The sequence below is a fragment of the Bos grunniens genome, chromosome 25 (genome assembly GCF_055505025.1).
Source record: "Bos grunniens cultivar Pamir isolate PY7600 chromosome 25, Bosgru_T2T1.0, whole genome shotgun sequence".
In the NCBI taxonomy this organism is placed as follows: Eukaryota; Metazoa; Chordata; class Mammalia; order Artiodactyla; family Bovidae; genus Bos; species Bos grunniens.
In genome coordinates, this window is record NC_141189.1 from 8,466,737 (window position 1) to 8,481,340 (window position 14,604).

The window sequence follows — 14,604 nt, forward strand, 5'->3', positions numbered from 1 at the left end:
GGCGGGCGCCGGACCCCGCAGCGCTTTTATGGGTCTCCAGCCGGGTATTTTTAGCAGGCGGTGTTTCAGGTCTCTATTAATGGCAATGACGGGCCAGGGGGCAGCCCCTCCCCCTGCATTCCCCCCCACTGCATACCGGGGCGCGGGGCGGGGCGAGGAAGGCCCTGCCCACATCTGGAACCTTCTCTTGTTCGAGAAAACAAATGACTAGCGCCCCGGTGTCGGCGCACTGCCCACTGCCGGAAGCTCGGAGGCCTGGGTGCAAAGCGCTGGGCCGCGATCTGTAGACAGTCGGGGAAGACAAAGCCGAGGGAGAGGGAGGGAGAGGTCGGGCAGTGAGTCCCAGGCCGCACAACTAGGAGCTGGCAGAGCGAGCCAGGATTTGGACGGCAGAGTGTCTGTGAAATAATGCCTTAAGAAGCAGCGTGGTTAGGGCGGTCTCGGGAGGTAGACCGCCTGAGTTCACATACAGGTTCTGCCACTCACTCGATGAACTTGTGCAAATTGAGAGTCTTTTGCCTCAGTTTCCCCATCGGGAAAATGGGGATGATGATGGTGGTGATGATAATGCTTTCATCGCTGGGTTGGTTTGAAGATTCAGCCTCTTAATGCAAGTAAACATTTTAGTCCAGGGTACATGATAATGAATATATTGTTATTATTAGCCCCCTGAAGTTGAAGGAGGGGGCAGAAAGGACAGCATAAATGTGTCCCTGTTGCAGAGGCAATGGTGTGTGTAGGTTTGGCCGTTTGTCCCCTGACCCCCAGTGTTGTAGACTCATCACAAACCCTGAGGGCCAGTGCTGAGAAGGGGTCAGGAGGAAGGTTATGGTCAAGTCTCCCCATTATATCTAGTTTTCTGGAGGAGCCCTAGACAGGAGAACTTGAAATGCAGCAACCTTGAATCTAGTCAGGGCTTTGCTGTTTGTGTGATTTGGGCCAATGCTCCTTTCCCTGTTTGCAGTTTATTATCTCAGAGCCTGTTCTGTTGAATATTCCCACAGACAGGGAGAGGGGGCAGTTCCTTCAAACTTGCTTGGAGCCTGAAGCCCATCCCTCCTCTTGTCTGACTGCCTGTGAGATCCACGCCCCCACTACCCGCTCTGGGAAAAGATGCTGCTCCCAGCTTCCTGCCATAATCCTAACAATCTCTCTCTCTCTCTCTCTCCTGCCTTCCTTCTCCTGACATATGTCCTGTGTCCCTCCTTTTTCCATGAGGAAACAGGTTTGGAGATGAGGTAACTGGCCCATGGTCTCCCATAAGACACAGTGGAGTAAGGCTCTCGTCTCTAGTGCTCACGGCTCTTCCCCTGGTCGGGCTCCCACCTTGGGTTCCTCTTGTTTTCTCTTCTCCCGAGACCCACTCTGCTTGCTGCCCCCCACCAAGGGTCTCAGCTTCAGGAAGCCCCAGGCCTTGGCTCCCTGGCACTCCCAGCCCCACCCAACCCCAGCTCTTAAAGTCAGGGTGAGGTCAGGAGCCAGGGAGGGCCCTCATCCACTCCCTGCCTGCCCACCTCGGCCCAGACTGGAGCCTAGGTGCCCCACCCTCGCGGGAGCTGTCATGTATAATCACAGATGCTGTCAAGTTCAGCCTAGCCACACTCTGGGTGGGGGCTGCCTGCCTGGCCACCAGTACCTTGTAGACAGAGGCTCCTTTCACAGCTTCCTTCCATTTGCCTGAAACCAGGGTGGGGAGCTTCCATCCCTGTTGCCCCAGCCAGGGCAAGTTGTGCAACCCACAGCGCCTCCCCCAGCACTCCGCCCATGGCGGCAGGAGTGGCAGAAGACAGAACTTTCACATCTTACTTTTTTTTCCACATCGCGGGACTTGTAGGATCATAACTCCCCAACTAGGGGATTGAACCTGGGCCCTTGGCAGTGAAAGCGTGGAGTCCTAACCATTGGACCACCAGGGAAGTCCCCACGTCCATCTTTGGTTGGTCACTTCGTGAGGGACTCTGATCAGAGCTGCCAATCACAAGGGAGGGGACCTGGGTGGCTCTAGGTGGTGGTAAGAGGGGGTGAGCGAGGGAGAAACTGGGTTTTGGGGTCAGACTGGGTGGGGCATGAATCTGCTGCTGTTCACTGGCCTGCTGACCTTGCTGAGCCGGCACGTCCCCATCTGCAAGCCGCAGATAACACACCCATCTTTCAGGGCTGTGCTGAATCTATAACATGATAACTCCAGTGAAGAGCCTGGTGCTCAGAAGTGTTCATTGTTATAATAACAAAAGAGGAAAGAGGGCCTTTAATCTTGGATATTGAGACTTAGATTAATGAGAAATACCTGGGTGGATGCACTTTACAGCACATTCAAGAATCTTATCAGGGTCTTATTTTGGAGATGAGAAAACTGAGTCACAACAAGCCTAAGGTCACAAGGCTGGTGATGGGTGGAAGGATTGGAACCTGGGGCCTCCTGCCTCTCCGGCCTGGGAGGTCCATCCAGGGAGGGCTGTGGACTGTGGCGAGATGAGGGGTGCAGCCCAGGGTTACCTGTGGGACGGAGGGTGGGGCCGGCCTCTCTGGGTTCACTTCCAGCCCTGACCAAGCAGAGCACCCTTCTTCCAGGGGACTGAGCTGCCTGGGGTAGCTTTTTGGGGATTAAGGGGATAACTCCACCCCCAGGGATTTCCCAGATGCCAAGGGGTTGGGGGGCAGGTGGGCACTGCAGGGACTCCTTAATCAGAGGGCCCCTCCCTTCATTCCTAGCCTCTAAGTCTGGGGTAACCTGCAGCAGCCCAGAGACCAGCCTCCTGGCCCTGTGCCAGAGGCCTCGGCCACATTAGCCACTCCCTTGGCAGGCCTTTGCCAACTGCGGCTGTTCCAGCCCCTCCTTCCCTTGGCCCAGCCTCAGAGAAAGCTCGAGAGTGTTCAGGCAGCTACCGGAGCTCCCAGGAGAGGCCTGACAGCTGATGAATTGCCAGTCGCTGGGCCTGCTGGGAACTAAAAATGTGGGCAGCCGTAATTAGAATGGGGGTGGGAGGCACTGGGTCTCTCTGGAAGCATCTAGATACTTCTCCTGCAGGAGTTCATTTCCACAAACCCAGCTCCTAACTGAGCCTTTGGCTTCTGGCTGGCCTGGGGGGTCACCTCATCTCCACCATCTCTGAAGTGGGGGAGGGCGCCAAGGAGAGGCCACGGGGGAGGGCTGGGGTTCTAGCCTCTTCTTCCCTCCTTGCCATCCAGCAGGGGACGTCCATGTCTCTGATTGTGACCTTGGCCAGGGGCCGGTCTCTATGACTCATTTGCTTCATCTGTACAGTGAGACCATCGGACTGGATGTTCTCGAAGACTCCTTCCAGCACTGGTGAATCAACAGATTCTCCTCCACTCTCTCCCTCCCTCCCCTGCCCCGTCCTGCAGCCCCTCCCCCCAGGGATGTGCGTATGGTGAGAGGAGACAGAGGGGGCCAGAGGATGCTGAGATTTGGAATCCCCGGCCGGGTGGTGGCCATTGGAGGTGGGAGCCCCGGTGGCTGGAGCACCCTCGTGGGCTGGGTGTCCTGAAAATCCTTTCCCAGGTGGAGGGGAGCTTGGCAAGGGAAGGGCAGGTGCCTGGTGATGAAGCTGGTTTGCTGAATATGCCCTCGGCTAAAGAGAGGCTGGGGAGGAGGCCAGGGGGCTTCCAAGAGCGTTTCAGAGAGGCAGGGGAGGGGGTAGTCAGCTGGAACCCCAAAATAGGGCATGTCCACTTGTGATCTGCTATCCTGGGTCTGGGGCTGTAGGAGACGGATTAAGTAAAAGGGGCGGATTTGCCAGGACACAGGAAAGCGTCCTCCAGCCTCCTGGCTGCTGTGTGTTTGGGAGGGAGTGGACGGAGGGGTCCCTGAGGCCCCGCATGCAGAGGAGAGGACTACTACGCCCCAAACGCCACATCTTCCGAAGGTTCCCCCACCCCTGCCCCCATCTCCCCTCCTTGCTACCCGATATGCAATTCAAGTTTCCTGTTTTCCTGCCTGCCTTCCAGTGTTTTTCCCTTTTCCCAAGGTCAGAGCAGAAGAGTGCAGGCTCAACCCTCTGGGGGAGGATGGCGGGGGAGCACGAGGGGGTGGAGTATCTCCCTGTCCTTTTCAGGGGAACAGGTGCCAAGTATCCAGCGAAGTGCTGAGGACAAGAGCTTCGGGCTTTCAGGCTGACATGGACCCTCCCCCAGGGATCTCTCCTCTCAGTCCTGGCCAGTTTTGTATCCCTTCTGGCCGGGGACCAACCAGCAGTTTTTTCCCTTCTCTCTGTCGCCCTCTAGGGTCTTCCTGCCGCCACCTCACTGTTTGTCTCCACCGTCCTCATTTCTCAGTTCCCTCATTCACCCCTTTACTCATTCAACAAACATCGCAAGGGTGCCTGTTTGGGGGATGCAGAGATAAGAAGGCACGGCTTGGGCTCCAGAAGCTCACAGATTTAGGGTGAGCGAGACATGCCAACAAATAACTGAATCAACAGTTTGATGCCCTGGGACTTCCTTGGTGGCTCAGTGCTAAAGAATCTGCCTCCTGATGCGGGGGACTCGGGTTCGATTCCTGGCCGGGGAATTAAGATCCCACGTGGCTCAGGGCACCTAAGCCTGCAAGTTGAAACTACTCAGCACAGACAGTCTCTGGGCTCCGCAACACGAGAAGCCCCTAAGATGCAGTGAGAAGCCTTAGCACTGGGGCTGGTGAACCACAGGTGGGGAGAGAGCAGAAATGAGCCGGTCACGTTGCACAGTCCAAGGTCAATGGGCAACACCCCCAGCACTGAGTGGGACATCCCTTGAGTGATGAGGAGGCTGCACTGAGTTTCAGCAACCCCTGTCGTATCCACAGGTGTTTCTGGATCAGATCACCCTCCATCCAAAGGGCCTGGTCGCTCATGCCATTTTACAGATGAGGAAAATGTGCAGGTCAGAGATGGGGGCTCTAGCCAAGATGCAAGCTGGGAGCTGGGGGCTGGAGTACAGGGACCACCAGCAGAGGACGGACCTCACAAGGCCAAGAGGGCACGTGGTCTCCCAGCTAGTGGCCGGTGCAGCTGGGTGAGGGTGCGACCCCGTCTGCCCAGACCCCGCGTTCCCCCTGGGCTGTCACCTCCCCTCTGTGGTCAGCAGAATAGAGGCCCCCAAAGACGTCCTATTGGAGAAGGAAATGGAAACCCACTCCAGTATTCTTGCCTGGAAAAGTCCATGGACAGAGGTGCCTTGTGGGCTACAGTCCATGGGGTCGCAAAGAGTTGGACATAACTGAGTGACTAAACAACAACAGTACCACAGCAAAGACCCAGTGCTGCCAAAAAAAAAAACAAAACTGCTTGATGCCCTAAAGGCAGGAACAGACCCAAGGCTGGAGGAAACCAGGGGGAGTGAGTGGCCACTGCAGCTGGCAGTCAGGAAGTCTCCTTGGAGGAGGAGGCAGCTGAGCTGGACCTAAACCGGGAGCTCCCAGGGAACCTGAGGACAGGGCATGTGGGGGGCCGAGGGACCCTCCAGGGATTCCAGGAAAGGGATGCGAGCTGAGGTTGGAGGGTGGCGGGAGGAGAGGATGGCAGTTTCAGGCGGGGCCATTTGGAAGGCCTTCTAAGCCCTATGCCCGGTGGACATGGTCCTCGGATCCTCGGGGCAGGGAGTTCTGCTTCATTAATCCCAGTACTGGGTCCTCAGAGCACATAGTAGGTGTTCAATAAGCATGTTGGGAGGAGTGAGGGAAGGGTCAGGTTGGCATTTTAGATATGGTGGGAGGGGCAGGCAGGGATGGAAGGGGCAGGCCAGCTAGTGAGGAGGTGGGCATGGGAGGAGGGGTCGTGGGAAGAGGCCAGGAGCCGGGGGCAGGGTAGAAAAGGGAGTGGTATTATCTGGTCACAGCCTGGCTGTGGGGTGTGGATGAGGAAGGTTGGGCAGGGAGGGAAGGGAAGGGGGAAGGCGGAGGGGCAGGGACAGCTGGGTGGGAGACAGGCTGGACTTGCATGCCCACTTTCGGTCTGTTTCGTGCCCCGCCCGCCCCCTCCAAAAAGTGGCATCTCTAGAGTAGGACCAAGTCTGCTCTCCCTGTAGCCCCAACCCCTGCCCAAAGCCCAGTTCTTGCTGGACCGGTGTAAAGGGTTAAGGAGATCACCAGTGCTTCTTTGAACAGCTTCCTCAGATCAGAAACAGAGCCAGTGGCCAAAGGCCTCCTCAGGTGCCCCTTCCAGCCTGAGGGAAAAGAAACTAGAGAGGGGTCATGTGTGGACACAGCCATAGGCTTCAGAGCATGGCACCCCCTCCCCAGTTCTGCAGCCAGTCCAGACCCAGGACATCTCCTGTGTGGGGCCCTAAAGGACTGAAGAGTGTCTGCGATACCAAGCTGCCTGCAGATGCGGGCGTGACGGCCTCCTTTCAGATTCCCAAAGAGCAGCTGATTCAAAGCAAGGTTAGAATCTGTCACTCTAAGAGGAGAAGGAAGATGAGCAGAATGTGTGTGTTTAGATCTACATAAAAGAATCTGCCTGCAATGAGGGAGACCTGGGTTCAATCCCCGGGTTGGGAAGATTCCCTGGAGAAGAGAATGGCAACCCACTCCAGTATTCTCGCCTGGAGAATTCCATGGACAGAGGAGCCTGATGGGCTACAGTCCATAGGGTGGCAGAGTCAAACATGACTGAGTGACTCACACACATAAGTAAAAGAAATAAATACAATGTGAGTAGCTTAAAAACAACAGCAAAAAGCCACACCAAGCTCTCCCTTTTCAAGCTCTCCCCCAGCCGGGGCTGGACACACAGTTTTCTGTAAGTGGCCACCCATGGGTGACTTGCTGTATGGCAGGCAGGCCCTGTGCCAAGCACTTTCAGGACAATATCCCCCCTTTCGGCTTCCTCCCAGCCCCGCGTGGAGCCTGGATTCACAGCCAGTATTGTTCTGAGCTGTGTTCCAGCTGTTCTGAACACCCTACCTGTAAGGAAGGTCCTGCACGTGGACCCTGCTTCCCCATTCACTGCTGAAGTGAGGCCAGGTGTTGGTGGGTCGGGGAAACAGGAGTGTTCAAAGCCCACAGGGCGGGTCTTCCCTGATGGTAAAGTGGATGACACTCCGTGCTCCCAATGCTGGGGGCCCGAGTTCCATCCCTGGTCAGGGAACTTAGATCCCACATGCCACAACTAAAATCCGGAGCAGCCAAATAAATAAAAATAAATATTAAAAAAAAAAAAGCCACAGGGCCTCCAGTCTGGGAGGAAGAAGGCCTTTTGGGGGCCCCGTTTTTCTCCCCACCGATCTGCAGACTCATGCATGGAAGCATGAGGTGGAGGTGCTGCACCCTGGTTCCTCGGTGCCCGCTCTTCTCCTGGGTCCCTCTCATTTCTCAGAGGGAAGGACCCCAGGACCCCCCTTTCCCTCCCTGCACGCCCCAGGTACTCAAATCCAGAGGCCTGGTCTCACCACCTGCCGTCCGGGCTCCAAGTGTTTATTATTTAGAGTCCGATTTCAATCCGCACCGCGGAGAAGGAAGGGGAAATTGGGGATGGGGGTGGGGGGAGGAAACCCGGATCAGACCCCAGACCCCTCCCCCCACTGGAGCCCAGGGCATCTGCCCTGTTGGGCCAAGGAAGACTTTGTGAGATCCCTGAGGGCCCCAGGAGGAGGGGGCTGGGAGCAGCAGGAGAGGGCTGGGGGCTCACTGCTTCCCCGTCCGTCTGTCCGTCCGTCCGTGCCCCAGGCCACCGCCCTCAGTCTAGAGTCTACCCTTTCTTCGAAGGGCTGTAGCACCCCACTCTGGGAGAGGAGGAACGAGTGCTCCCCCTGGCTCCCTGCTCGCGTGGGCATGCCCTGGAGTGCACATTATCCTATGCCCGTGCCATCTGGCCCAGGTCCCAGCCACTGGGCACGCCGGGACTCCGGAGCCTGCTCAGTCCTCCCACTGCGCTGCTTTCCCCCCTGCAGGCTCCTCCTCCATCCCCCCCTTCTCTCTTCCACCTCCTGACCTGACCCCTTTCATCTCAGAGTCAGGGGCGGCTGGGGTCTGTAGGCCCCATCTCGGGTCACGCAGACAGCCTGACCTGTCTGGGCCTGGGGAAGCCCTGGCCCAGAAGAGCACAGGGCAACGGCTGGAGTGGAGAGCCTGGCCTGAAGAGGTGGGACCAAGGGTGAGCTAAGGCTCAGGGGCCCCACGGAGTCTGTGCACTCTTGAGCCAGGGAAGGGGTTTGTGGAGGCCGTGGGGCCAGCCTCTAGCCTGCAGCCAGGGTCCTTCTGCAGCCAGCTCAGAAGGAGGGGGTTCCCCAGCCTGGAGGGTGGTGCACCGAGGGTTAGGCCGTTCCTCCTTCTGTCTAACTTAGCTCCTGCCTGCTGTCCCACTGCGTGTCCACCCAGAGGTGGAGAGGAACTGAGGGCCCTAGGGAGTGGCAGGGGAGGCTCCCAGGTCTGGCACTTTTAAGAGGGTGTCCCTGGCTCCACTGGACTGAGGTCCTCAGCCTGGTGAGCTGGCATCAAGCAGGAAAGGGTGATGATCCCTGTGTTCGAAACGGCTCTTTGTTCCCTGGACTGCGTGGGTGAGCAGGAGGTGGGGTGGGGACCCTCCAGAAGCAGCAGAATCCAGCTCCTCTTTGTCTTCAGGGCACCCACCACCCTCAAGGTCTTCCCCAGTCCCGGGACCTCTTTGTAGCAGTGGGGTGCAGGCCCCACTGCCTCCCATGGCTCCTGGGGCCCTCGCCTTGCCCTGTGCCAGGGGGCATGAAGCTGGGTTCCCTGGGCTCAGAAGCCCCCACTCTCTGAGCTGCTCCGGCTGTGGTAGCTGGGAGTGGGGGTCTGGGAGGGACTTCGTGTGCGGCTGCGGGTCCGACTGCGGCTGCTGTAGCTTCCGTGGCTGTGGCCGGGGCTGGGGCTGTGGCTGGGGCTCCGGCTTGAGTAGTCGCTGCTCAGGCAGCTGGAGGAGGACGAGGGGCTGGGTCGGTAGTAGGGGATGGGACGCTTCCGGGCACTGCCGGGAGGGAAAAGCCGATTACAGGCCATTCGGGGCCCTGAGCTCTGCCAGTCCCGGGCCCTTACTCTGGCCCTGAGCCCATCCCCAGCAGTGGCCAGGGCTTGCCTGCTTCAGTTTCCTCTGATCTCGGCCTTGGAATTCTCCCCGCCTCCCCCTCCACCCCTGCCCCCACAGGATTAGACAGGCAGTGGTCCCTAGCCAATTTCATGTTGATCACTTTGTTTTTCCTGCAGGGAAGGGGGACCAAGTCTCTGCTTGATTGAAGCAGGTGCTCAATAAATATTTGTTGAATAAACGAAACTTTTAAATATAGTCAACTCACATCAGCCAAGCTAAGCAGCGGCTTCTGTGCCTGGGAGGGTTTATGAATATGGCTCAGTCCTGCTTCCTTGTTCCTCCAAAGAATTGAGGATTTTGGTTTTCAGGTCACTCAGAGGGAACAGGAGGAGGCCCCTGGCCACTGCTGCCCAGGCCCAAGGCCCTGGCCCAAGCCCCCCAGCCCCCTACACCTTACTCCACTACCTCCCCCTGGCCCGGAGTTAGTCTGAAGCCAGGAGACTGGGACCCAGAGGAAAGAAAATAGGGTTAAGGAGGCGACAGCGTCCCACTGCGTGGGGTTAATTCTGAGAAAGAAAACAGGTATAAGTTAGTTGCAGGGGAGGAGGAGGCAGCCGGGGAGTGGGCAGAAGTGGGTGCCAGGTGGAAGGCATGGAGGTCTAGCTGTCTTTGGGCACCCTGCTTATGTGGGTTATCTACTGGGGGGGATATCCCAAGCCTGGCAGGCTGGCCTCTAGCTCTGACAGGAGAACTGAAGCCCAGAGAGGCAGGCTTATCTCCTAAGGCTGCCCAGCAAGGCTAGAGCAGAGGCAGCTCAGCATTTTGCCTGTGGCCCTTTATCCCATGTCAGGGACCTGGGGCTGCAGAGTGATTTTCACAAATGCAGACCATCCTCTCACCTGGAGACGCAGGCCCAGAGCCCCAGTCCTGACAGACTGTGTGGGCACAGTGGGAGGGACTGGCTCCTCTCCCAACTGCCCCAGAGACCAGACTGCTGTTGCCCCCTCCTCCAAATCCCCCCCCCCCCCCCGGGGGTGAGGCGGGCTGAGAAGTGAGCAGAAAGGGTTAGTGAGAAAAGGAGAGGCAAACAGACAGCTGAACAGAGCCAGTCAGCTCACATGGGTATCTCCCCTGCGGCCTGTGGAGAGGGGGTCCACCCGGCCCCCAGGCTGGCCACAGGCCACTCAGCAGGCTGGACCTTAAGATGAAGGAGAAAAGGAGAGAGACATCATTGCCAGGAGGTAAATGAGGGGCGGGAAGGAGGAGGGAGGGGCTCCAACAGGGATGGCTGGAATCTTCCAGAGCCGAACTCCTTGCCTGCTGCTGTCCCCAGACCGAGTACCGGCCCCTCCCCTCCAGGCCTCCCGGACGCTTCCCGGCCGGAGGCCTCCCTCCTCCCGAGCCTGCCCCAGTCTTCGGGTCCCACCCCCCATTTTCCCTTCCCCAACCCCCACCTCCTCTCCTCCGGCGCCCCCTCGTCCCTGCACCAGGTTCAGGTGGGGGACCCCCGCTGCCCGGCCCCTGACTACCTGGTGATGCGCCGCGGCTCCATGAAGCTGGGCGAGTCCCGGCGCCGCTTGCGGATGGGCGAGTAGCTGCGGGAGCGGCGCCGGGCGCGGGCGGCCTCGGCCTCGTTGTGCCTCGCGCGGCTCTCCCCGTCCTTGTCCCTGCGGGGCCCGGCCCGGGGTGAGCGACGCGGCCCGGCCGCCCCCGGCCGGTGCCGCCGCCGCCGCCGCCACCCCTGGACCTGGACTTACCGACCCAGGGTTTTCTTGGGCGACGGCGAGCGGCTGGGGCTGCGGGCCCTCTTCTCCGCCGAGCGCGAGCGGGATTTGGAGGGCGAGCGGCTGGAGCTCCAGGAGCGCGGGTGCTGGCCTGGGCTGCGCGACGAGCTCCTCCCCTCGGGCCCGCCGTGCCTGCCCGGGGACGGCGAGGTGCTGGCGGGCCGGGTGCGCGGGGCCCGCTCCTTGGCCCTGGAGGAGGGGGCACGGCGACAGGAGGGGGACGCTCAGCTGGCAGAGAGTGGGCCCTGAGCAGGGGAGGGGGAGCCCCGGGTGACAGGAAAGGGAGTGAGGGGGGCCCCCTCGAGGGGAAAGGTCTTGGGAGGGGAAGGGGTTCTATGGGGTTGGCGAGGGGACGGGGGTTAGGGGGTTGGGGGAGGGGCAGGGAGTGGGTTCCGGGAGGAGGGAGCGGGGCTCTGGAGCGGGGAGAGGAAATCAGTGAGGAAGAGGCCTTTCCGTGCCGTCGAGGGAGAGTGATCTTGGGGTTGGAGGGGCAAGTAAGGAAGGAGGGTTTGCTAGCGTGGGAAGAGGGCCTGGATCTTAGCGGGGAGATGGGGGAAGAGGTCTGCTTGGGGGAGGAGGAGGGAGGGGCACTCAGTGCGTGGGGAGGGAGGACCACCAGGGAAGGGGGAGGGCTCCGTGGGGGGAGGGTGTTCCGTCGGGGAGGGCAGTGCTCCGTCGGAGGAGGGTGATCTGCGGGGTGGGGGGAACTCGGTGCGTGGAGAATGACGGGGGCGAGGGCCTGGTGGGGAAAGGGGGCTGGCGGAGGTAAGTGCTCAATGCGGTGAAGGGAGCCCCGGGCGGGTCCCTGGGGCCGAGCCAGCTCACCGTTTCCCGTGCCCGCCGTGGCCTCGCTCGGAGCCGGGCTCGGGCCCGGGGCCGGGGGCGCCGCCGCCCGAGTCGCTGCTGGAGCGGGCCCTACTGAGCGAGCGCGACGAGCCCCGGGGCGGCGCTGGCCGGGCGCGCCGGCGGCCCCTGCGGCGGGGCGCGGACGCCGAGGACCGCGATCGCCGCCTCCGCCGCCGCCGCCGTCGCCGCCTGGCCGCCCCGCCCGCCGCGCGGCCTCCTCTGCCCCGCGACGACGGCGCCGAGCGCGGGCTCGGGCTCTCCTTCCCCCGCGCGGGCGGCGTGGCTGCGCCGGCCTCCGCCTGGTCGCGGGCCCTGGGCGAGGGCGAGCTGGGCTTCTGACGGGGAGAGAGGCAGAGAGGGCACGGAGCGGGGTGGAGAGGGGACGGGGCGGGGGCGACAGGGGCGGGCAGAGACGGGGCACAGACGGAGAGTCCAGAGGGGGGCAGACAGAGCCGAGCAGAGAGGAGAGACAGGGGAGAGGTTAGCGCAGCAGAGAGAAAGAAGAGGACAGACGGAGAGAGAGGGCAGATCCAGAGGAGGAACCAGAGGGCGAAGGGGGACAGAGAGGGCGGGTGGGGTGGGGGGAGAGAAGGAGAGGGAGCTTTCACCGGGCCCGGGCCGGGGGCCTGCCACTCCCGGAGCATCGCACACACGGTTCCCCGCGCCTGCCCTGCCTCTGCCTCTCCTGAGTGTCCACCTTCTGGCCTCAACAGTGCAGCTCATGCAAGGTTCTCGGCATGCAAACACAAGAGGGACGGAGCGGTGGGGGCGGGGGGGTGCTGACAGGGAGGGGCATCCAGTACGGGCACGGGGGATGGGGGGGGCTGGCATTGCCCCCGCCCCTCGACGGGATGGAGGATCCCGGCAGAGAGAAGAGAGAGGGCGGGCACCGGGGAGGCCGGGCCAGGGCCAGCCCACCAGGCCAGGCCGCCCAGCGCGTGGGAGTGGGGGGGGGTGGTGGAGGGGGGGGCACACGGCACACAGATGGGGTGGGGGCGGGGCGGGACAACTGAACTCAAAACTGAACCGAAGAAAGGGAGGAAAAACAGAAATAAAAAAAAATCCACAAATGTCATTAGATACCAAAAATCAAAAACAATGTCTGAACTCCTGGGGAACTGACATTTTTCTGTTAACATTTTTTTTTTCTTTGTTTTCCGACCCTGCAGAGATCTGTGGAGCTGTCAGTAGCACCCGACTGTCTTTCTGTTTCTCTCTTTTTTTTCCTTTCTTTTTCTTTTTTTTTTTAAGTTCTGATTTTTTAAGTCCCTCTTGGTTAACGTCCACTTACCAATAAAGTGGCACTTCCTCCTTTAGTAGGTAAGATGTGTAAGAGAAGGGAAAAGTGTGGTAGCGTAAGTTCATCATTAGATTCACAAAAATGCAAGAGAGATAGAGAGAGAGAGAGAAACGCAACCACCCCATTCTAGGCCGGGAGGAGGCCATGCCGCCTCTGGAGGAAGGATCGGCAGCGCCCGGCTCCTTGGGCCTGTGCCCAGGGGTCACCTCTGGAGCGACCGCTGGATAGAGATGTGGAATGTTTTTCCGAAAGTGGACTCAGGACACAAGGATCAGGCTACAGAAAACCGGAAAGCGCCCTGGCTGGGAACCAGAGCTCTGAGAGCCTGCCACTACCGACCTCACTGAGTGACCCTGGCCGAGTTGCTTGCCCGTTCTGGGCCTCAGTTTCCCATCCATGAAATGACAGGACCAGACTTTGCTTCTGGCTGTCCCTTCCAGAGCAAATGTTCCAGGATTCCCTGACTCCCCTTTCCATCCCCCTCCCTCCACAGAACTGACCCTTCCTCCTGTCCTTGGGCTTCTGGCCAGTAACAGTTGATTGTACTTGTCTGTGAGTCTGTCTGTCCCTCATTCCTCCCCATCCCTCAGTCACCAGCACCAACTTGACTATGAGTACCTTCAGGGCCAATTTGGTGTAGGAGTCAGCTTTGTAACCTCAGTTTTTTTTTTTTTTTTGCTGTACCACACTGAGCAGCATGTGGGATCTTAATTTCACAACCAGGGATTGAACCCACACCCCCTGCATTGGAAGTGCAGGATCTTAACTACTTAACCAGGGAAGTCCCCTGTAACCTCAGTTTTTATCACAGAACTTGGCATCTAATACGGCCTCGATACAAGTTACTGAGGTAGGAAGTCAGGCCCTTACATGGGCCAGGGCCCAGCCAGGGAGTCCTGGGAAAGGGGCAGGCTCTGGGCCAAGCTCCTTTGGCAGCCTCTTTGGAGGGAAAAGCAAAACCACCTGCCACGTCTCAGGGCACCTTGCTGCCAGGGACCAGAAGGAGTGTGGCTTCCTTGGTATGGCCCTGGGTACTTCCAGATGGAGGTCGTGTGGGGGATTGGGGGTGTCAAGACCTCTCTGTGCAAGCATGAACCCATCAACCAAGAAGTCAGCCCCACTCGGGGCAGGGCGTAGCTAGCTCGTGATTGGTGGGTGCAGCAGTCAGTGAACACCAGCCATAGTGGGGACAGCAGCTGTTCAAAGCCAAATGGGCCATGAAGCCTGGGAGAGCTTCTGTTTAGAGCAGAGGCAGGCATAGGCAGGCAGAGTGGATATCACTGGGGACTGGGGTGCCCCTTGAGTACCCTGACCTTCCTGATCACCAGCTCACCTCTACTGGGAGACATGGAGACTGGAGTGTTCAGCCATGGCCCCTCTGAAATGGCAGTCCATTCTCAGTAGACATCATCAAGAGACCTTCATCTCTTCTAACATAGACCCCCTCCACCCCAGTGCCCAAGCTCCCAGAACTAGGTTCTGTTATCCAGCATCCTTTTCCTTCCAGAGGAGGCAAATGAGAAAGACGTCTCCAGGATCCTAACCACTAAGGTCCAGGCCCCTGGACCACACCCCAGCATGGATCTGGATGCCTTCCGCTTAGCATGTCTTGAAGTCCAAGCTCTTCTCCACTTCCCTCTCACCTCCTTCAAGGCAAATGGCTGCCAGAGCCCAAGATGATACTAACCGGCAA

General features: G+C 59.5%; 1 protein-coding gene across 3 annotated transcripts in view; it reads right to left on the bottom strand.

The window, feature by feature from the left end:
* Window positions 1-7,380: 7,380 nt before the first annotated feature.
* SRRM3 (serine/arginine repetitive matrix 3) overlaps window positions 7,381-14,604 on the bottom strand; it is a 53,936-nt gene continuing 46,712 nt past the window's right edge. For 2 of the 3 annotated variants that reach the window (XM_086374423.1, XM_086374422.1), the window contains 4 exons: window positions 11,591-11,946; window positions 10,739-10,954; window positions 10,511-10,648; window positions 7,381-8,921 (listed from right to left, as the gene is read on the bottom strand). In XM_086374423.1, the coding sequence (XP_086230549.1) occupies window positions 8,696-8,921; window positions 10,511-10,648; window positions 10,739-10,954; window positions 11,591-11,946 (936 nt within the window). In that variant the 3' untranslated portion in view covers window positions 7,381-8,695. Of the gene's footprint in view, window positions 8,922-10,099; window positions 10,180-10,510; window positions 10,649-10,738; window positions 10,955-11,590; window positions 11,947-14,604 lie in introns of all 3 variants that reach the window. The other variant, XM_086374424.1, reaches the window with a different exon arrangement.